This window comes from Sebastes umbrosus, chromosome 18, assembly GCF_015220745.1.
Source record: "Sebastes umbrosus isolate fSebUmb1 chromosome 18, fSebUmb1.pri, whole genome shotgun sequence".
Lineage (NCBI taxonomy): Eukaryota > Metazoa > Chordata > Actinopteri > Perciformes > Sebastidae > Sebastes > Sebastes umbrosus.
Window position 1 is genome coordinate 20,103,675 of NC_051286.1, and position 23,149 is coordinate 20,126,823.

General features: G+C 42.0%; 1 protein-coding gene across 1 annotated transcript; it reads left to right on the forward strand.

The window, feature by feature from the left end:
- Positions 1-1,056: 1,056 nt before the first annotated feature.
- mfsd2b (major facilitator superfamily domain containing 2B) lies at positions 1,057-23,008 on the forward strand. The gene is made up of 15 exons (XM_037749850.1): positions 1,057-1,248; positions 1,848-2,257; positions 6,965-7,090; positions 7,216-7,340; positions 11,357-11,480; positions 13,592-13,670; positions 13,815-13,999; positions 15,250-15,340; positions 17,118-17,239; positions 17,737-17,820; positions 18,750-18,833; positions 18,970-19,079; positions 20,765-20,908; positions 21,143-21,319; positions 22,634-23,008. The coding sequence occupies exons 2-15, from the start codon at positions 1,865-1,867 to the stop codon at positions 22,692-22,694; spliced, it is 1,905 nt and encodes a 634-aa protein (XP_037605778.1). The 5' UTR covers positions 1,057-1,248; positions 1,848-1,864; the 3' UTR covers positions 22,695-23,008.
- The last annotated feature ends 141 nt before the right edge of the window (positions 23,009-23,149 follow it).

Genomic DNA, 23,149 nt, shown 5'->3' on the forward strand with positions numbered 1-23,149 from the left:
TGACATTCATGACAGGAATGTTAACAGCGTGGGGATAATGATTATACATTCTGACAGATGTGTCAGAATGTGTCATTAAAACAATAACACATGTTCCACAGAACCATGAGTGCTACAGGAATGAGTCCTAAAACCCGGAAATGAGTTAGCATTTTAGCAATTCCGGTTCCCTGGTTTGGAAGTCAATGGGTTTCCAGTTATCGTTAGATGCCTGAATTAAGGCCTGTGGTCAACACAGTCTTAAGAGATATTAAAGTTTTGTTCTACGACATAAATTACATCAATAAATACCTCACTCCTGAATTTTACAGCCTTTATGTGTCTTAAAAAAGGCTGTGGCTAAAAGGTGGCTAAGACTATTAAACGTCATCACGCTGAGTCGTCAACCTTGGTGTAGTTCGTTTACAGCCTAACATTAGCCTTTTACTTCTGGCGACTGCATTCACACTTCAAAAATCATAAAACTGGTGTTCATTTGTGGAGATTATCTTGCTAAACAAAACCGTGTAAGTATCATAAACGTGTGTTTGCACAGATTTGTCACTATCATAAACCTCTATGAAGTATTATAGAAACAACAGCGTTTTTTGTTGCATGGTTTCATTGCAATATGCCTTCCCATCCCAACCACAGTACACACTGCTTGTGTCAAATACTAGTCTGCCATAATCTCCTCACATATGCACACATACACACACACACACACGCACACACACAGCCTAGTACTTCTATCTTTGTGAGGACACTCATTGACATAATGCATTCCCAAGCCCCTTCCCCTTAACCTAAACCAAATTCTAACCTGGACCTTAAAACCAAGTTTGAACGCTCAAACAAGCCTTTAAAGGTCTGTCCGAAGGTGAGGACCGGCCAAAATGTCCTCACTTTCCAAAAGTGTCCTCGCTCTGAAGGTCTAAAACTTAAATTGGTCCTCACAAGGTAGCTGTACAAGAACGCACACACACACACACACACACACACACACACACAGCCTGTATACATGCAATAGGCTCTGGTTTAGTGTCATGCACCGTGACGGCCGCTGCAGGGCGCAGCTCCGTCACTGCAGACTGACAACAAGAGAGAGTGGAGCCGCGCAGAGCATCTCCATCTCCATCCTCCGCAGTCTCCTTCTCATCCTGCCCGGCAGTCTGTGCTCACTGACTGGCAGCTAAGATCACCGCACTGACCGAAACTAACTCACTACGGACCACTGACAGCACCGTGCTGCTTTTCCATCAACACGGGGTAAGATCATACATGTGTTTTCTCCTCTTTTTTTTTTTTTTTTTTTTTAAAGAAACATCAGCTTTCAAGGTTCTTATCAGGTGTGCAGAGTGGTTGTTTATATGGATGCACTTACAGTAATAGTAAGATGAGGGCAGATAACACACACCTCCTGCACGGGACATCGTCGTTGTTTGGAGCCCCTGTTTGCTATTTTTCAGTCATATAGTCAGCTGTGTGTAATACAGCAGATGATGGAAACCTGCATGACATTTGACTTTTAGTAGGCTGTATGTTTAAAAAGGTTGCTTAAGATAGAGTGTGATTATGTGTGTGTGTGTGTGTGTGTGTGTGTGTGTGTGTGATTGTGTGATTGTGTGTGTGTGTGTGTGTGTGATGTCTTACATTCTCCTGTATCTGCATTCAACTCTGCTCTCACGCATTGTCCCATTGATATGTGTTTTTGTGCATGCATCCAAAGTATTTGTATGTGCCTGCATTCTTGTGCTTGTATGTTGCAGTACATGCCTGTCATTGAGTGTGTGTGTGTGTGTGTGTGCGTGTCTGTGTGCACCGCCTGCCTGACTTTGCCCTTCCCTTCCCTCCTGGCCTCATTCCAGAGCAAAACGGAATGTGAATGGCGTCAGAAAGCGGCAGAGTTGTCACAGAGGAGCAGCAGGAGGAGCAGCTCCCAGCCTCCGGAGCCGTCACTCACGTGCACAACAACCACCACCATCAAAACACCACGCACACCCGGAGTCAGAGTCACATCCAGTTTCACCCTCTGACACACACCACCTCCACCACCACCACCACCACCAACCAGTGGCAGGCTCCTCGCACTCTCGCTCACACGAGGAGTCACAGTCACACTCACTTCAGCGCTCCCTCACAGACACAGTCACAGAGGTACGGCTGCCGCCTCACACACAGCCTCTCAGCCATGACCAAGGGGGAGAAGGGAGCTCAGGGCTCTGCGGGGAAGCTCATCAAACCTACCGAACCGCTGTTTCCCAAAACGCCTCAGCAGGTAAGATCACCTGGTTTTTGGTGCTTCTTTTTGTATTGTTGTTATCACCTGTAATGGCAGTGACCTTTGCTGTATCGTATGGCACTAAATCTAAGAAATCTGGTGTGTTTGCGGCTTAGTTTGGCTGTGAGTGACCTCTCATGATTGGATGGAGAGGGAAAAAAGATGGAAAGTGTGTGATCTCTTTAGTCGCTTATCTGTTTGTGATTAATCAGCTGCTTTGTTTTCCTGTGAACTGTAATCCCCCACAGATAGTAGATTCAGTGCCGGGAAGTTGATTGTTTTCATTGGAGAAAGGCTGTTTCTATTGAAGGAATGACCTGCTTGATGAGATTGCTTTCTTTTGCCTGATCAGTGTCAACTTATGGTGATGAAGACTGTTGTAATCACAGCCATAATAGGAAGCAAGACAGTGGATAGACAGAAGAAAGGGATGACTTAGTCAAGTTTTGCAAAGACCAGAAGACTGGGTTGACTTTCCTGTCATTTAGTTTTGCTTTATCTTATGTTAGTTAGCTCTATGAGAGCTATGGGTGATTGCCATTTGAGTGCTAGAAGGTGATAAGTCTGAGCAAACCTCTTGTGTGTGTGAGAGTGTGTTTGTGTTTGTATTTGTGTTCCAATGGAAGCTGCATGTTCAGATTGACGCTCTTCATGACCTACAGTATATAGGCTGTAAAGACAGTGAACCAAGACTTTACGTGGTGCATTACCCCTTTATTTTTTATTTTATTTAACCTTTATGTAACCAGGAGAAATCTCTTTTCCAAGAGTGTCCTCTTGCACAGTTACACGGTTGCAGACATAAAACAATTTAAAACAAAGACAAAGAGCAAATTACTGAATCATAAGGTATTGAACAAACATTCATCAGCATTCAAAACATCAGCCAGATGTGCTTGCTTTCAAATCTTTTAGAAGCACTTTAAAAAAACATTCAGTGAGACCTGCTCTCAAAGATTCAGGTCATTTTGTAACTGATTCCAAGAAGAGGGAGCATTTAGGTAAATACCATGTAATGCAGACGGTGTTTCAAAAGCTGTCGTAATGCAATACCGTGGCAGTTAGTCACTGGTTTTGTCCATGAAACATTCTTACCTCACTCGATCTAACCAGTTCTGCAACTGTCTCCTCTCTGCCAAACCTCTGTGTAATCTGCAGCTTTATTGTTGTTTTGACTCATTGGAGTCGGATTTGACACCTGAGATTTAGATTTCACCAAACAGATCATTGTGAAGGTCGTTTCCCAGAAGACAGGAATTCACTATGTGAATTCATATTCACATAGTGAATTGAAACGCACAATAATTTGCATTTTATTTAGCTGATTTTCTGGCAATTAGTATGTGCTAAATTTGGATGGAAACATGACTATTTTCTCATCATCAAGAGTCAGGTTTTGTTTGCCCTAAAGACCTTACAGCTGCTCTTGTTGAAGCCACTTTTGGGCCAGAGCTGGTACAAAGTAGGGACTGCAGTGGACACTAACTTTCATTGTGGTTAGCATTGGTTTCATTGAAATCAAAGTAAACAACCATGACCTAAAATGTCTCAAATACACACAGCAAGGTTGTTCTCTTCAAACTACAATAAATACGTTTTAACCCCTAAACTATGCATTCTAGGAAAGGCTGCAGATATGCTATTAATTTCTTTAAATTTGATGAGTTAAATAACGCTAGAAAACTAGAAATTCTAAGTTGACTTGGCGTAAAAAAAGAACAAAACTTGCATGTTTCTCTGAAAGACTGGGACCACAAATGGAACTTCTAAGTTGTATGTATGAGAAAAGTCAAATAAGGATGACTAAGTTGGACAAAATAGATGAAAGCAGTTTCTCCCTTTGTGAATGAGACTAAGTGATGGATATCACTGCCACAGCCAATTCCACATGAAGAGCCTCCCGATCCGTCACAAAAGTACCATGAAAGTGGAGCATTTTTTAAGAGAATGACTGACTATAAATTCTGTCCTTCCCTGCGCGTTTAGCTGGCGTCACCGGACGACTCTTGACATTTTAATGGCTCGCTTCCATTGCTGACATAACCAACCTTTTCCTTTCATAATCCATAATCTGAAGTGACAGCACAAAGCTACTGTTGTCAACTCCTATAACTAGAACCTGTGATATGACCCTGATACCCAGAATTGTCAGAAAATCCTTCACCAAATCAACATTTAAACTGCTTTATGGATGTATCGTACCAGCTTAATGTTTTAAGCACGCAAACATTGAGCGTACACATTGTATTTGGAGAATATAGCTTAACTCGAGAGGCTTTTTTCCCCCACTAGAATTATCCTCAAGCCTGATTTCAATCACTTGCGGTGCAGTTCAGGCATTTTAAATTGTGTTCCCTCTTAACGGTTAAGGATTCATTAACTTTGGAGATTAGTCTTATCTGTCCTTGTCCCTTGCTTGTTGACAGTCTGAACTCTGCAGATGCTCCCTTTAGTCTGAGCCAGTGTTTCTGCATGTGTGTGTTGAATTGTGTGTGTATGCGGTTCTGTTTGTGCATCCAGACAACAGTAGAAGGGATATCCTGTTTATCCTCTTTGATGATAAGAACTCAGTAATGAAAGATTGAGAGTAAGTGTTTGGAGGGAAAGAATGAGAGTTTAGAGACAGAGAAAGAGAGAGAGAGAGAGAGAGAGAGAGAGAGAGAGAGAGAGAGAGAGAAAGAGTATTTTTGCACATCATCAGTTAAGCAGCATTCTCCAGACACCAAAGACTTTAATTTTTTCTCTCCAATTAGGGGTAATTGCAGTGAGAGTGGAAGAAAAGAGAGTTCTGAAGTCGGGACCGCCACGCAGCCTTTACTTACCTCTGACCCGCTTGTCTTGCGATTGAATAATTACACACCTCCCTCCTGGTAATTGTCGTTCTCGAACCCCTCCATGTTTTGATGGGGGCGAAAAAAGGAGGAAGAGAAAACGTGAGCCGGATAATAACAGTGTGCTGGTTCGCGGCTGCGGTTACTTTGGTGATTTCCCTCTTTCATAAAGCTCTCTGGGGGGAGTCGTTGTGGGCCGAGCCTGGGCCGCTGGATGTGGAGTGACACTGTTGTGTGTGTGTGTGTGTGTGTGTGCGTGTGTCTGACACCAAAGGTTATACAGAAAGGGGGGGAACAGGCAAAGGTTGTGCACAGCCCCGGAGACAGTCGTAAATATTGAGCTCCCTAGACTGTGGTGTCTCGTCTTATTCATGTGTGAAGATGAAAGCTTGCCCTTCTTGCTGCACACACATACTGTACACACATACACACATATTCACACACAGAGTCACGTGCCTGATGGTTTTGGCAGAGCAAGGCGAGGGGAAACGAAGCCGCGGATGACTCGGTGGGTTTCTCAGGCTCCTCCACTTGCCTCAGTGTCTGCGCGGATAGACCACAATGCAAACAGCCGGCAGGGGGTCTCCTTCTGATCCTCTATCTATTTAACACACACACATATTTTATACATGAGCATCCTTCCTGTCTGCTAAAGTAACCTGTCATTTAGGGAGACGAAGATACGGGAAGATTGGTTGTAGTCGCGAGACTATTAGTGTGTTTTTAAGGGAGTGGAATTCATGAAAAAACAGCTCACCGTCTACACATCTTCCACATGCATCATAGCAAACGCAGTTTGACGTGGTAGGACTTACTCTACTATCCTTTGCATTGCACCACATCACCGAATCGTTGCGACATGAAGATGAGAAGAATGTTATTTTAGGAGCACCTGAAATAGAATTGGAAAAGGATTCAGACAATGAATGACTACAGGATTCAATATTTATGAGTCATAAGTCTGTCTAATTACTTGTAGAGCGACACACCTTGCTTCACGTCAGTGTGTCTGGGAAGTAATCGAAAGTTTAGATTGGAATTTGCTCGGTCCGTAAAGCAGCAGTAGGTAGAAATGGAGCAAATATGATTAAAAAAAGTTATTTTCTATTAAACGGTCACGATATCCTGACAGTAGTGCGTGAGACAGGTAATCTGAAAAAAAATCCTGTGCCTCTGTCGGAGGAAAAACAACCAATCAGAGGCGAGCTTCAACTGTCTCTGAGCAGCTATTAATCACTCGCAAAGTCCGATCAAATGGTCAAACTAGGCAGCACTGTAAAAATATGAATCAATATTCTGTTTCTGTAATGTTTAATTCTCACCTCAAATGTTTTAGAAACATCTTGTAGTGTAGATCAGTTGAGGAAATACCAAGCAACGCCCACCAGCCGGTGGAAACGCACACTAAAAGATGTTTCAGAAAGTTAGTTTAGTTGGATTTTAGGGCTTCCAGTTTAAAATACTACTGTATATGCAGAAACACAAACGTACAGTGAATCATCCATGCTTACTGGCTAACAAAGTGACACATTCTTTATTTATACTCCTGACTTCCCTTTCCAGGAATTAGTCTGATGAAAATATAAGCAATGCATGCACACCCACTATTATCTAAATATATAATTTTGACATCATGGCCTTAGCCTTGAATGAATGGTGTAATCCATAAATGGATGACCATTTTGGAGGCAATTATAGTTTTATTGTGTGTCAGCAATCATTTTTCGGTGCTTGGCATCCTTTATTTCCCTCGTGGAATGAGAGTCTTCATCAGTGGAGAAAAGTTAATTTGCTCATTAGCAGCCTGACCTGTAAGGCCACCATTATCTCATCAAGTTTTTCTTCCTCTCCTTTGTCACCTTTGTCTTCACAGACTGAGTTAGGCCAGAAGTTGACATTCTGCAGCAAGCTGTGTTTCGCCATCGGCGGCGCGCCCAAGGAGGTGGCTGCCAGCGCCACCGCCTTCTTCTTTCAAATCTACCTGCTGGATGTCGCTCAGGTAATTTGTGTTTGAGGACAAAGACAATGAGAAAATTGGTGTGGTTCCTGTATATGAATGAATGAATGAATGTGTGCCTGCATGTGTTTTTTTTAACTCCAGTCTGTCCCTGTTGTGCTTCACAGATCAATGCCTTCCAGGCCTCCATGGTGCTGTTCATTGGTAAAGCCTGGGGTGCGGTGACCGACCCCATTGTTGGTTTCTTCATTACCAAGAGCAGATGGACCAAGATTGGCAGACTCATGCCCTGGTGAGATCCCTGCTCACACTGTGAAGGAAACTCCATCATTGTTATTTTACTAGCAGAGTCCCATATTGCTGCCATTGTTTTACTCCTTTTACTTGTTATTCCTGCATTTCTACATTTAGATATTTTTATTTGCTCAAAGATAGGGCTAGGCAGTACTGACCAAATTAGATTCAAAGCATCTGATTGCACACAAATATTGATAATACGACAGTTCTTTAGGAAAGGACTATTACTGCTTTCAAGATATTGACACAAAATAAACTTACTAGAAATGAGCATTCGGCTACCAAGCACCAAATTCATTCACAAAATGTTATTGTTTAAAGAGGACCTATTATGCTTATTTCCATGTGCATACCTGTACTTTGGGTTTCAACAAGAACATGTTTACATGTTTTAATGTTCAAAAAACACTTTATTTTTCTCATACCGGCTGTGCTGCAGCATCTCTTTTTACCCTCTGTCTGAAACACTCGGTTTGAGCTTCAGTTTACTCTGATTGGTCAACCGAACCAAACTCTTCGGACCCCTGCTCCAGCTTCGCTCCAACTAACTTTGGTTGAGGGTGTGTCAAACTGGCCACCAGGCACGTATTATGTAAATGTCTTACTTGGTGACATCACCACGTTACGGAAGAAAAGATGGGACATCAATCAGGCTTTTCAGGCAGTTCAGGAGCAGTGTTTCTGTGGAGGAGAGTAACTCCCTTTGGTGTGGACTTTGGGCTTTGTAACTTTGCAGACCTTTTAAATTCACAAAAAATTATATAACACACTAAAGGAAAGGGAAAAAGCACATTAGCATAATAGGTCCTTTTTAACTGTAATGCCTGTAAGACCAGAAAAGGATGACATGTAAGTGTCTAAGTGTCACTGCAATTGAATAAAAGAAGCAAAATAATATTTATTTATCTATAGGTAAAATGATCCTCCTTTCCTTAGGTAACGCACGGTAAAGTGCTGCTGTTGACATACAGATGAGCTTGCGTAAAGGTCCTGCAATTTGTCGACAGATTATGAAACTTGTTTTGGTCTGCTCCCCCTCTCTCAGACATAATTATGACTGCTACATCGTGCTCATGTTTGTGCAAAATCTAAACAAAAAAAAATCCATGTGCTCCAATTTCGGATGGATTTGAAAAGATTCTCGGGGCCCGAGCAACTCATCTGAGGATTGGGCTGAATAATTAGCCTTTGTGCTTTAATTACACTGTTCCCGACGCTCCCTCTGATGAAATTTACATAGTGCATGCTTCAAGGGCATAGGCTGATTTTTTGCTTTTTGAGGCCAGACAACAATAGACAAGGAAGTTCATCTGCATACTTTCATAAATCATTCTGCCACCACGCTGTCCGTTGACATTTTATTATATTTGTGTAACACCTCATCTCACATTTGGGCATTATCCAGCTGTCTTTGTTTTTGTCTGCAAGATGTTGCTCAATATCTCACAGCCATTCAGCGCAATTATTACTTTATAGCTCTATAATTGTGGATTATATACCACCATTTCTACAAATCCCTTATTTGCCAAAGATGATTATATAAGCGACTATGTGTGTGTGCAGTATATGTTTTTTGAACGCACTAGCGTGACACTCACTGTAATTATACATTCAGCATCTAATGCCTACTGCATTATAAACCATAGATTGCACACAAGCTGACAGTGCTGGAGGGGGACCAAGTCCACCGTGGCCAGCCAGCCGCGCTCAATAGCAGACAGATGCTGATGGCTGTTAAATCAGCTTTCATTACCCCCGGGAAGCTGTAGGCGTGTGTGTGTTCTTGCCGGTATATATATGGGTATTTTAAATGTGTGTTCATCAGTATTTGTGATGAGATTGCAAGACACTCCCTCAATTCTGACCCTGTTTGGAAAGTCCCCTCTGCCTATCCAGGCAGGAAGTGTTTTTCCCCCTCTGGCTGTCACATTCACAGCCAGACGTAAAGTGATTTCTATCTTCTTTAGGATGGAGTCATTTGGCCTGAGACGCCCTCTTGGGTGCTGCCGTGTTTATTATTTTGGGATGGTAATGCAAAATCCCTGTGGGAAGTAAAACCTTATTTTTTCACATAAAAGATTGTCTCTGCTAGAGAAAGACAAGGTGACATTGTGGTATATCAGTGGAGGAAGAAATGCTACTTTACTTTAGTAAAAGTACCAATCGATTTTTAATTTTTAATTTAGTATTATTATTAAAGTATTATCAGTAAATACTACTACTCACTTGGCGATTGATATATCACGGCTTTGTTGAATACTCGATACGGATTGGTCAATCACGGCGTTGTACTGTCTGTTATTTCTTTATAGCAGACCGTTGCTATGTATAACAGACCGTTGCTATGGGCGCAGTTCTTATGTCGGACTCTGGTGGACCGTTTTTGTGTCAGATTATTGATTTCTTAAGTAAGTAGCCATGTAATAAGCAGAATAATGTACACTGAGCGAGTCATTGTTGTGAAATAAATCCCTTCAGGGCGATGCAGGACCCCTCCGCATCGCCCTGTTGGGGTTTATTTCACAACAATGACCGGCTCGCCGTACATTATCCCTTACATACATTTTGTTTATTAGATTGTTTGATTAAAACCACTGTTTTAATCTTTAACATTAGGTTGTATTTTATGAAATGTCTATGTTTTATATGTAAAATCTTAATTTGGATAGTAAAATATGTAGCGGATTGAAAAAGAAAAATATTTCCCACTGAAATATAGCGTAATAGAAGTCAAAAGTAGCATGAAATGGAAATACTCAAGCATCAAAATTACATCTAAATACAGTATTTGAGTAAATGTACTTTCCCTCACTGGGGTGTATGAACACTAAACCCATAATCAACCAAGAAGGCATACTCTCACCCACCAGACCGCTTCTAAATCCCCTCCGTTCCACTGCACATCATCTAATTAACATGCTGCAAGTGTCCCGAACAAGCCAGAGAGGAGAGAAATATGCGTGCCAGCTTCCTATCAACCTGCTTAACTAAGACTGTGCAAATTATTGGGACAGGTGTGAATGTGTATTCACGCATGCCTGATGTGTGAGAAATATGCGAGTGTGTTTGTGCTCCCTCCCCGGGACACAGTCATCTTGCAGGAACATTCTAACTGTCCCATTCATCGACCCCCGGGGCCCTTTCATCGCTCCCATGACCAAGCGGTCAATACTGCAGCACCAGCGTTGTCGGCCAACCTTTGTTTGAGCAAACAATCAGGAGGAGAGTGAGGTGGGTGGGCTGGACGATGCTAGAAATGACCATTCCATGCCACTCTATCTGCCTCTTTCTCCCACTTTCTCTGTTTATAAGTCCCGGTGCAGTCAGAGCGGGTCAGAAACCGCCAGAGGTTTTTGTCACAGTCACCAAAATTCCATCAGCGACCTTTTCTCTACCTGTAGATGTGCAGCTGTTCCAGGCTCTCCACCGCAGGACAAACAAAACATTTGCTCTTTAAAAGCAGAGGAAGAAAAGGGCGGATGATGTATCGGTGTTTGCAGACGAGTCACGCTGTTGATCATCCATAATCCGCCCGTTTCGCTCCATTTCGGAACACGCAGCTGTTCACTTTAACCATAATGACACACGCCACTTGTTTACCTATGAATTATACATGGCCCACAGACTGGATCCCTCTAAGTTCCTGAGAAAAGCACAACACAGCAGAATTGCTTCATGCTGCGTTTGCTTGAGTGTACTGCATATTCATGTATTTGTGTATGTGTGTGTGTGTGTTTATCTTTAAATGCTATGTGGGTTTGAAATATTGTGGTATTCCCCTGCTTGCCCGTCGCTTCCCCGGACAGATTCCTATCATACTTACAGCAACATAATCATTCAGCTTAGTTTCACTGTAATCTGCCAGAAGTATGGCCTGATTTTAACACTGCAATTCAATGAAAATGACATAACGCAACCACTGTCATCCCTTCTCTGACAGCTTTAAGTAAAAATGACAAAAATAAATGATGATATTTGTGCCTCAAATTGATCATGGTTGTGTTTTTTTAGGATGGTGGGTTGCTCTCCGTTCCTGGTGGTCTCTTACTTCTACCTCTGGTTCGTTCCTCCTTTCATCAGCGGCAGGTTTATCTGGTACCTAGGCTTCTACTGCCTCTACCAAACCCTCATCACTGTAAGTATACGAGCGCTCTCTCAGAAGTACATTTGATGTTTAAGAAATCTGAAATGACGCACGCAGGCATGCTTCAGAATCGCTCAGCGGGACTTCACACGCAGCTCAAGAGAGAGTGGGAGATAAAAACTCTGATTGATGCAGCTCATACTTCTGCAGATGACACATTACATAACATATAGATAAAAATGCTGCAAACATTGCGAATAACAACAGGGAGATGATTACAGTCGTCTCATGCCAGACTCCGACAGCTCCTGGTGGGATTTTGCACTTTGATTTGTGAGACAGTGCAGCAGATTAGAGCCCAGAGCTCTTAGATACCTCACCTCAAAGGGGAAGTGTAGTTATTTAGGTTGCCTTTTGTTATTATGGTCCAGACCATTCATCTCTCTCCCTCTCTGCTCTGGGGTAACCCATATAACATGTGCTACAGAGCGTGGAGACCGCTGCGGCCACACTGCGGCGAGCTGTAATGGCATGTCATTCTAACTACTTGATAAGTATACGGTCAGTCGTGCCAGGAACCTCTCGCTGGGTAAATGCTGGTTACCACTTTTAGCCTTTCCTCATTGTCTCTGGATGTGTGTTTGTGTGAAGTGAGCTGGGCAAGGCCAGCTGCTATCACTCAGAGGGTCACAGTCTGTAAACAGAGGTTAGGATGCAATACATCATCTGTTTATGCAATCAACCTATAATGGGCTTCTATACGATTTATTTGCTCACACTTCCATCCGTAGCGGACGGTTAAGCAGGTTCAATTCTATAAATGTTTGCATCCAGTAAAGGCCCCATAAATGACATGCCTTATAGAAGCAGTGGCTGAAGAAAACCCTTTCACGGCCGCGTTTATTTTCGTCACGGCTTCCGCAGTGCTGACTGAGCCCTTGTGTAAATTACAAAGTGGAGCAGGACTCGGTTTGCTCGCCTATTCTCTGGAAGAGGTGGTGAGGAAGGAGAAAACAGAAAGCTGAGGTCGGCCGACATGGAAACTGCAGAGATTGCTATATTTCGGCATTTTTCACAGGCACTTGTAGATAAAAGACATCTAAACATATCCTGGGTGTTCCCGTTTGATTGTGAGTCAAAATGTTATACGCTGACAAGAATAAAGAGTGCGAGGCCGTGCTGGCGGCTCCGTGAGGTTGAGCTAAATGAACGGCGGCATGCTGACGTGCTCACAACGACAATACTACTGTTTAGCAGGTATAATGTTTACATTTGTTCACCATCTTATGGGAATGGCATCAGTTTTGCAGGTGTTTACCAGTGGGTGACCTTCGGTTCTGAAAAGTGAAGCCAATGCTGAAGTGCCTTAAACTTGCATCTTTTCTAATAGCCAGCAGGGGGCGACTCCTCTGGTTGCAAAAAGAAGTCTGATTGTATAGAAGTCTATGAGAAAATGAGCCTACTTGTCACTTGATTTATTACCTCAGTAAACATTGTAAACATGAGTTTATGGTCTCAATCGCTAGTTTCAAGTGTTCTTCAATACAGCGTGAAGTTCATTTAGTAAATTATGGTCCCATTTAGAGTCAAATAGACCATAAAGCAGGGTATACTTTAGGGCGTGGCTACCTTATGATTGACACCATTGCTACCATGGCGTTTTCTGGTCTGGAAGTTGTCCGTGTTTTCATCTTAGAACTAAATAAAGTAAATTGTAACATTTTGGTTGCCTGAAAATGTATTTTACAGCGTTCAGTTGTACTTAGCTCCACCCTCTGGTGTCACTTGGTTGCAAAAAACAAGATGGCGACATCCAAAAACCAAGATGGCCAAAATGCCAAACTCTTCTTCAGGCTTCAAAACGGCAGTCCATAAACCAATGGGTGACGTCACGGTGACCACGTCCACTTCTTATATATACTATATGGTCTGTACAACATTTCATGGCAATCCATTGAATAGTTGCTAAGATATTTTGGTCTCGATCAAAGAGGCGGAATGACAAACTAGAGCCATGCTGCCTGGCTAAGAAATAAAAAACAAACTCAAAATTCATTATCTTTCTCCAGCCTTAAGAGACTTGCGTGACTGCTGCTGTGCTATACTTGTATTTTTTTTTTTTTTTACCTGAGCCCTGACTGTGTCTTTCTGCTCCATTGCAGTGCTTCCACGTGCCTTATTCTGCTCTCACCATGTTCCTGAGCACAGACCAGAAGGAGAGAGACTCAGCCACTGCTTACCGTAAGCTCTTTTAATATGCAAAAGCAGTTGTTAATGCCTGCAATGCTGAATTAATCTTTGCCTTCTTCGTTTTTTTTTTTGCAACAGTTCAAGTTAAAAATGTGTGAAGTACTAGAGCTGATTTTTTGGATCTTTTCTTGCCAGGAATGACAATGGAGGTGCTGGGGACACTTGTGGGCGCCGCCATCCAGGGCCAGATCGTGGCCAGCGCTCACACTCTGAAGCACTGCCCGCCTAACAACATGTCTGCCGGCGGTTACCTTGGCAACAGCAGCGGGGCAGAGATCGTCAAGAAGCTGGTGCGCTCCCAGGACTACCTGTCACACTCAGTAAGTGTCACCGTGCCAAACCCAGGAGCCCAGGTGTGCTCAAAGTAGGCCACTTTGAAAATAACTCGGACTGTCATCAGCATTCTGACTTAACTTGGAGCTGCGGTGTGTGCTCAAGGCAGTTTACTTTTCGCGAAATATCCGGGGGTCGAAAAAAGCAGCGCCGAATGAAAAGGAGGATTGTTTCGAAATTGGGTCCATATTTACAGACTGTCTGCAGGTTCTGACATCCAAACTGGCCTCGTGTTTTAACCCGTGGGATTGAAAGGAGACGCCACTGTTTGATATCTGAACCCGACATCCTGAGCCGGCTCCCCTCTCACGACCACAAAGGGGGTTCCTCCCTCAGATCAGGCTCCAAAACTGTGGCCCCCACATTGAGGGGTCTTCACAGTCTGTAAGTCATTAGGCCTATTTATATCCCACCCACAACATTTGGAACAAGGCACTCCAGATTCAATATGTTGGAAATATTAGTCTTTTGACTTCAAGGTGGCTGTAGTTCAGCTTAAAGTCGGAGGGAAAGGAACACGATAGGACACATCCACATTTCAGTTTGCAGAGCTGTGAATAAACTGCCGCTGTGAATCCATCATGGGACTTTTTGTGAAGATGAAACGCGTCCAAACTGTCCTGCGCTTGGATTTTGGTCACACCGCAGCTATTTGGGCTTCAAATGGTTCTTTTCCAATGGATTTTGGGTGAACCTTATCGGGGCGACCCACTCCACCACGCCAAACCCTCTGCAGCCACCCGCTAAATTCCTCCGCGGTCGCTGGTGAGGGTGGCACACCGTCTGGGCAAACTAGGTCTGCCCTCGGAAACAGGGAGTGTTTGATGTGCATAAATAATAATGAACCGCCGGGCTGAGCCGCACGGAAAAAATAGCAAACAAACAGAGGCTGTTTAAGGCAGAGCAGTTCCTGTCGGGGTACGGCGTTAAACGGTTAAGGCTGTATTTTAGGATGCAGATGTACTTGAGGTTTCCTCCTGTTTATGCTTGTGTTTGTACAGTGACATGCCCAGTTTGAACTGGTGTGGAAAACAACACAGGCAATAAATCATGCACTGATGAGTAATGGATGTTTAGCATGTTGAAATGAAGCACTTACATATTTAAGGCATTTGAGATCATGAATTAAAGATTGAGGAAAAGCTCAGAATAGAGCGGATTGTGCCGGCTGTGTAAGAAGAGATGGGTTGATGTTGCTACATACATATTACATATGTGTTCTTTCTCTCTTCTGCAGAAGGAGGTGTACATGATAGCCGCTGGCGTTATAGGAGGAGTGTTCCTCATCTGCACCGTGGTGATGTTCCTGGGAGTCAAAGAGAGAGAAGGTGTGACTTTTTCTTTTTTTTGGGTCTGCTGAAACAATTAGTTGATTGACAAAAAAATAATCCACCAATTTCACATATAACGTTTGCTCATCACAAACAGTACTGCACTACACAGCCTGTCAAAACAGTTGTATAACTTCTTCTTGTGGTTCCATAACCCTGATGACGTCATGTCAGAGTGGGCTTGAGACTGGCTGGACAAACAGGTGTCGATTTGCACCATTCTTATTCTAAATCCGTCTCTTGAGAGTCACCCAACATTATTGAAGTGCAACACTAAAATGCTTCACTAACCCTTTAAAGAGGACCTATTATGCTCATTTTCAGGTGCATGCTTGTATTTGGGGTTTCTACTAGAACGTGTTTATATACTTTAATGTTCAAAATGCGCTTTATTTTTCTCATACCGGCTGTGCTGCAGAACCTCTTTTCACCCTCTGTCTGAAACGCTCTGTTTGAGCTCCTGCCCTGCCCTCCCGAAAAGCCCAGTCTGCTCTGATTGGTCAGCTGGCCCACTCTGTTGTGATTGGTCAACCGAACCAAACTCTTCAGACTCCGCTCCAGCTACGCTCTAACTAGCTTTGTTTGAGGGCGTGCCAAACTAGGTGCTAGGCAGGTATTATGCAAATGTGTTACTTGGTGACATCACCCAGTTACTGAAGAAAAGACCGGAAAATTTGATTCAAAGCATCTGATTGCACACAAATATTGATAATAAGACAGTTCTTTAGGAAAGGACTATTACTACTTTCAAGATATTGACACAAAATGAACTTATTAGAAATGAGCATTCGGCTACCAAGCACCAAATCTATTGTTTAAAGAGGACCTATTTTGGTTATTTTCAGGTGCATACTTGTATTTGGTGGTTCTACTAGAACATGTTTACATGCTGTAATGTTCAAAAAACACTTTATGTTTCTAATTTTCTTACTTTGGTGACATCAACACGTTACGGAAGAACAGGCGGGACTTCGAGCAAGGTGTTTCAGGCAGTTCAGGAGCAGTGTTTCTGTGAGGGAGAGTAACTCCCTTTAGTGTGGACTTTGGGCTTTGTAACTTTGCAGACCTTTTACATTCACAAAAAAACTATATAACACACTAAAGGAAAGGAAAAAGCACAAAAGCATAATCAGTCCTCTTTAAGTCATTTACAATCAAAGTGCCAAACCTTAGCTGATCTCAACTTCACAAATGTGGCAGTTTGTTGCATTTCCCCCCCCCTTTTTTTTTTACAACATTGTAAATTGAATATCCTTTAATAAAACAAGCAATCTAAAGATGTCACTTTAGGCTCTAATGTGTAACATACATTTTTTTCTTTTAACTATTTTTCAGCATTTTATAGGCCAATGATTAATTAAAAATCAACCCGTACATAAATCAGTGATGAAAAGAAGCATTAGTTGCAGCACTAATGAGCTATGCCATATTTGGGAACACATTTTGGATATAAACTAGAATAGTTGGAGACAGAGTTAGTGGCCTTGGGGCATCCCTTTGGGTTAGTGGTCTAAGTAACTGCAACGTTCGCTGTTCTATTTTCCTTGCATCTTTTGTACTTTTCCTACACAGTGAGAGTGTCACTGGACTACTTGGGAATCTGCCAGTGTTAGCTCTCACTCTCTGATCCTTATTATAAATGACAAACAGCATCCACTGCAATGCAGGGGCAGTTCCAGGATTGCCAGTGAGCAAACACATCACCTCTCTCTTCCTGCACTGATATTCGATATGCTGCATACTCATATTCGTATTCTGCATGTAACCTTTTCAGATCCGTACGCCCCGAGGACAGAGAAGCAGATCCCATTCCATCAGGGCTTCATCCTGGTGATGAGACACGGGCCATACCTCACTCTGACCGCTGCATTCCTCTTCATCACTGTCGCCATCCAGGTAAAAGCAAATTTGTTTATGAAGCATTTCTCAGACACGACACTCAGTACATGGAGTCTCGGATCCTGACAATGCGGAAGAATTGCTGGCGCTCGATGTTGATTTGATCAGTGTGGAAGAGCACTTACTGACGGTTTAAAGCATGTTTTTAAGTCTCTCGGGAGTGATAGCAGCGCAGCACATTCTCGCTGTTTGTCACTTATAGGCCGACGCTTCAGTTTTGACACCTGGGGTTTTAGGCTGTTTAAATTATTGCAGACTATTCCAACTTCTGCATCGGATCTATTTCTGTATTATATTCGCCCTCTCATCTCAGTGGAGGTGTCAGTTGTCATCCATGTGAGCCCGGAGTGGGAATAAATCACTGCAAAACGCCGTCAGCAGCTTCTCCAGTCACTTCGTTTGGCACTCGTCGCGGCGAGCCGAGGGCCCAGCGACAGTGCTGAGTAGACAAGACATGACTGAATATCTGAACGTTTGATCTCTGGTTTCTGCAGCTGGTACAGAGCAACTTCGTGCTCTTCTGCACTTACGCCGCCGACCTGAGGGATCACTTCCAGAATATTGTGCTGACAATCCTGGTGAGTGCAGCTTTTGTCCCTGATTCACCTCACAAAAGATATAACATGCAACTTCTCTGTAAAATACAAAGCAATAGTGGTATGATTAAAAAAAAACAAAAAAACTTGAGCAACACTACATATATTGTTACCATGTAACTCCTTCATTTTGTCAATATTGGTACTATTTTAATGACTGTTTCTCCCCCTGTGACCCCATTAGTTCTTTTCATGAGTCAGAGATTTTAATGTAATAAAGGAAACTTGCCTCATTGCACATTTGCACACACTCACAATGATGCTTATCATAGTCATCATAATTACTATTGTTTTAACACCACTAAATTCTTTAACGCATTAACGCAACTTGCAATTTTTAGGTTGTAGCGGGCTCAGTTTCTAAAGCTAGTGAAGCTACTGGCATCATATGAAACTAGAAAACGTAAAGAATCCATTGGTACCAACCATGTCATACTAGCTTGTAGCGAAGGAGGTTAAATAACGCTCCAAATTTACGCTAAAGTTTTCCGAGGAAAAACTTGCATGGTCATTTTCAAAGGGGTCCCTTGACCTCTGACCTCAAGATACCTGAGGGTTTCTGTACAGTATTTGTCATTGTTTTGTGTTGTTAATTGATTTCCGATAATAAATATATTCATACATTTGCATAAAAAACAAGCATATTTATCCACTCCCATGTTGATAAGTGTGTTAAATACTTGACAAATCTCCCTTTAAGGTACATTTTGAACAGATATAAATGTGCGATTAATTTGCGATTAATCGTGATTAACTATGGACAATCATGCGATTAATCGCGAGTACGTATTTAAATTGACTGACAGCCCTAATTTGTACGTATATAAACTTCATCATCTTCCTCAGTCTTGCTTACTGAGACTGACTCACATTCAAAACCTCACATTATCCGCTTGCACATGTTTACCCAGGTTTCTGCAGTGATAAGCATCCCGTTGTGGCACTGGTTTCTGCAGAGGTTCGGGAAGAAGACGGCAGCTTTTTGCGGTATCACAGTGAGTATACTGTTTTTATTTTGGTTTGCTTTTAACGCTGACAATTACACTTTGATGTTTGTGCCATCTTGTGGACAAAGTTGGAAACATGGCATCCTTGTCTTTAAGACTTTTATCACTCTTTCCCTCTATCTAGTGGATCATGCCCTTCACCCTGATGCTGGTCTTCATCCCCAATGTTGTGGTGGCCTACGTCGTGGCCGTCTCCTCCGGACTCAGTGTGGCTGCCTCGCTTCTGTTGCCATGGTGAGACTCCAGAGCACATTGAACCACCCAAGAGGATTGTCTCTTTTTATTTGTAACAATTTAGATATATTTTACAAAAGAAAAGGACAAGACTAACACGTGCAAAGGCATAAGAACCAAGACGGGTATACATTTCTTGTCGTCATGTCCTTAGATTTATCTAGATCCAGATGTGCTAGCTTCTTCGTTGTTTGCAGGGAAGGTAACCCATTCCCCCCATTTTCTGGGAAAGGTCTTCACACATTATTCCTCAGGGAAAATGTCACTTTTTTACATCACATATAGGATCAACACTTATTTAAAAAACACAAAATAATTTCCAAAAATGGTTTAAAAGTCCTATTAAAAAAACAAACATCCACAGAGCCTTTAGAAAGGGGCAGAATAAAAGTGTGGCTTTTCCTAAAAAACAAATGTGAATTAATATATATTTTTAATTCTGACGGGTCCAAAATTTATGTTTTGTTTATCTCTGTGGAAGATATCTGACCACTCTTAACAAGGCTAGCGAGCCGATAGTACTACAAGGTTGATATAACGTGGTATGTCTGTGTTGTCAGCGATCAGTTAGTGTGGAAAAACAACTGGTTTGACGTTAAGTGCCTGGCAACCACTTGTTGTGAAGTGAATGCCATAGAACGGGGAGGGAGGGAAAATGCAACATCTAGTGGCTGAATGTTATCAATATTATTATATTATTTAGTTATTTCAGCTAAATAATCTATTATGAGATCACATGAATCAAGAGTTTCTTCTTCTCGGGTGCTCCAGTTTCCTCTAGCAGTTCAAAAGCAGGCAAGCCAGCCAGACTGGAGACTCTTTGTTGCCTTCTGGTATTTAAATGTGAGGGACTGTCAATGGCGTCTCCCTGCCAAGTTTATGTTCGGAGAGCCCCCCCAATGAGGATTAAAATAAATACACTACAGCTTATTTTATATCCTTAGAATATGTATTTATATCCTTAATTATTCAAAATCCACTAATCCTCTAACATTGTTTATGTAACTGCCATCCTGTTATATGTCTGTCTGTGCAGCTGCTCATGTTAGTTCCCTTTGATTTGATTCAAAGTGTCATTAGTCACAAACCACAATAGTGCAGCAACCTGCTGTTAGTGGTGACTTGCCTCGGGTCATGTCACGGTCACCAAAGTGATGTCATTTTTATGAATTAGAGGCATTATAAACTATAAATCTTTTATACCGTCACAGAGAAAATACACCGCCAGAGGTAAAGCAGTCTTCTTCTCCTCCGTATCTGTTTTCCAGTCGTTTCCATGGTCCATCTCCGCTCCTCACTCATCTCCTGTCCCCTCCCTCAAACCCCCAAATTACAGGGGCCTCCCGTGGGGGGCATGTTTATTTTGGAAAGGGCCGATTGTTTATCCTGTCTGTGGGCCGAGGCCGGTGGTACCGCGCCCGCTGCTCATCATCTAATCGTGTTATTAGCTCTGTAATTTCAGCCCACCGGTTTATCAGAGCGCTATAAGTAGACCTCACATCATCAGCTGCTGCCATCTTGTTTAAGATGATTAAAGTAAGAGCGTGAGGGAGGTCTTAGGCACGCATCAGATTCAACTTTTACCAGTGATGTTGAGTATTAAAGACAAAGAAAATATGCTCACAAAATCCTGCAAAAAACAAATGGTGTGTATTCAACTCTGCATGTATGTGTGTGCAATTCAGGTCTATGCTGCCAGATGTGGTGGATGACTTCAGACTGGCCAACCCCTACTCTAAAGGCCATGAAGCCATCTTCTACTCCTTCTACGTGTTTTTCACCAAGTTCGCCGCCGGCATCTCCCTGGGAGTGTCCACCCTCTGCCTAGAGTAAGTCTGCTTGCCTGTCACACATGCACCATTAATTTACGATGCTCTGTGTCTGCACTTAGCGTGTCATGATACCTTTGCAGAAACGCATTAACCCCAGACCTGATGTATGATTCATTATGTGAAAGGTGTGCAGATTGCTCATTTGCAGTATTGCAGCGTCAGGCTGGGATGTCGATTTCCTGTAACCTGTGTTTAAATTGGATCTCTGCGTGTGTGTGTTTGTGTGTGTAGATTTGCAGGGTATGACACCGGTGCCTGCAAGCAGCCCGCTCCTGTAGTGTACACCCTGAAGCTGCTGATTGGTGCTGCTCCAGTGGCCTTCATTGTTACGGGGTTATTGATCCTGGTGCTCTATCCTATCAGCGAAGACGTGCGGCTCAGGAACAGACTCTGCCTGGATGAGCTACGGTGAGCAGAAATCATGATTGGACACCTGACGATAAAACTTTGTCTTTAAAGGGGCACTTCACCAATTTTACACATTATGCTCAGTTTACTCGTCATGAGGAGTTCTATTCAGCCTGTAAATGCTGTTGTATAATGCTGTCTTTAGCTCTGGAGGGAGCTGTTGAAAGTTTGAAAAAATAACCCTGATGACATCATCAGGGTTATTTTCTTTAAAGTTTGTCTTGGGTTTGACACTTAAAATCTTTTACAGAAAGCATTACAAACTGTGTTTGAAAAGTGAGCACTTACGAAGCAGTAATGGTCTAATGAAAGATGCCAATGAGTTGCATTATGGGAATTGTAGGAGTCGGCGCTTTACCTATACTTAAGAATAAAGTCAGGATATCTCAGCTGCTGCTGATTTGATTTTGACAATTCTTCCTTTATTGTGACTCTAGTGAGTCCCCCAATTTAATGGAAGTGCATTTCTAAATTGCTGGAGTAACCCTTTAATCCATGGCATTTATATGGCTGGTTAGCTCCTCTCTGTGTCCAATTTTTAAAAATAGAGATTACACTTAAACATGCCGTGTGAAAGAGATGTCATTAAATTAAAATATAAAAATTGAATCAAGAAGATGTCCACATAAAAGGACGTTTTTGTGATGAGAAATGTTTCCATTACTTCCCTCCTATTAAATATCTGAACCGTGGAGCAAACAGCATGTTCAACTGTGCCGTTACGCCAATGATGCTATAAACATTTAATTTACTATCGATCAGTGATGGAAGAAGTATTCAGATCATTTACTTAAGTAAAAGCAATACCACAATGAAAAAATATTTTATTACAATAGCATTGTTAATTGTAAAATTGAAGTCTTGTATTCAAAGTTATATTTTTAGATCAAAAACAGAAGTATTATGCAGAATGTCCCTTGTCAGTGTTATATTATTATATTATGGGATCAGTATCATTCAAATATTTACATATAAGAAGTACTTAATATCGTATTTGGTTGAGTTGGAGCTCATTTTAACAACTTCATATACTTTTGGGTAGTTTAATCTGTAACAATGCATATTTTATAAAGTGATTATATGTTTTGCATGTATAATCATAATCCGAAAATTAACCAAATAACTGTGGCTGTCAGATTAATACAGTGGAGTAAAAGGTACAATATTTGCCTCTGAAATGTAGCGGTGTAGATGTATGAAAAAAAAGGAAATATTCAAGTACCTCAAAATTGCACTCAAGTAGAGTTCTCGAGATAATGTACTTAGTTACTTTCCCCCACTGCTATTAATGTAACACATTGATGTCTCCTACAGGAAACAAAGCATCAGCACCAGAACAATGGAAGATTTGGGTAACGTGGGACCTGGACCTTGAATGAAGTGAATCCACAAAGCCACATATTCCAGTTAACGTCGCTGGAGTTCTTCATTAGTGTATATTACACTGATAAATAGTTAAATTGTTTTAATGTAAACATTTTTTGTTTCATTTTCACATGTACTGTACAGTCATCTTGGATATATAAATATATAATAAGATTACCTAATTTATATAAATGAATGTATATCATTATTTGCTGTGTTTAGCTCTACAACGATGTTATTTATTTATGATGAGGGCTGATGATATGAAATTAATAAATGTTGTAGAGGTTGGTTAGCAGACCGAATAAATGTGTGTGTTGTGTTTCTTTGCTGAGGTTAAAGGTGCTATTGATAACGTTGATAACATTCATTTACAAGATGTCACATTCTCTCTCCCTTGTTCCATTTATCCGTTTTTTCCACACTTACTGATGACCCAGATATACTACGTGATACCAACGTTGT

Bases quoted from the DNA above. Each gene is read 5' to 3' on its own strand.
- mfsd2b (XM_037749850.1), top strand. From the start codon at position 1,865: ATGGCGTCAGAAAGCGGCAGAGTTGTCACAGAGGAGCAGCAGGAGGAG. The intron at 19,080-20,764 runs GTGAGACTCCAG...TGTGCAATTCAG, and splicing joins GCCTCGCTTCTGTTGCCATG to GTCTATGCTGCCAGATGTGG. The intron at 21,320-22,633 runs GTGAGCAGAAAT...TGTCTCCTACAG, and splicing joins CTCTGCCTGGATGAGCTACG to GAAACAAAGCATCAGCACCA.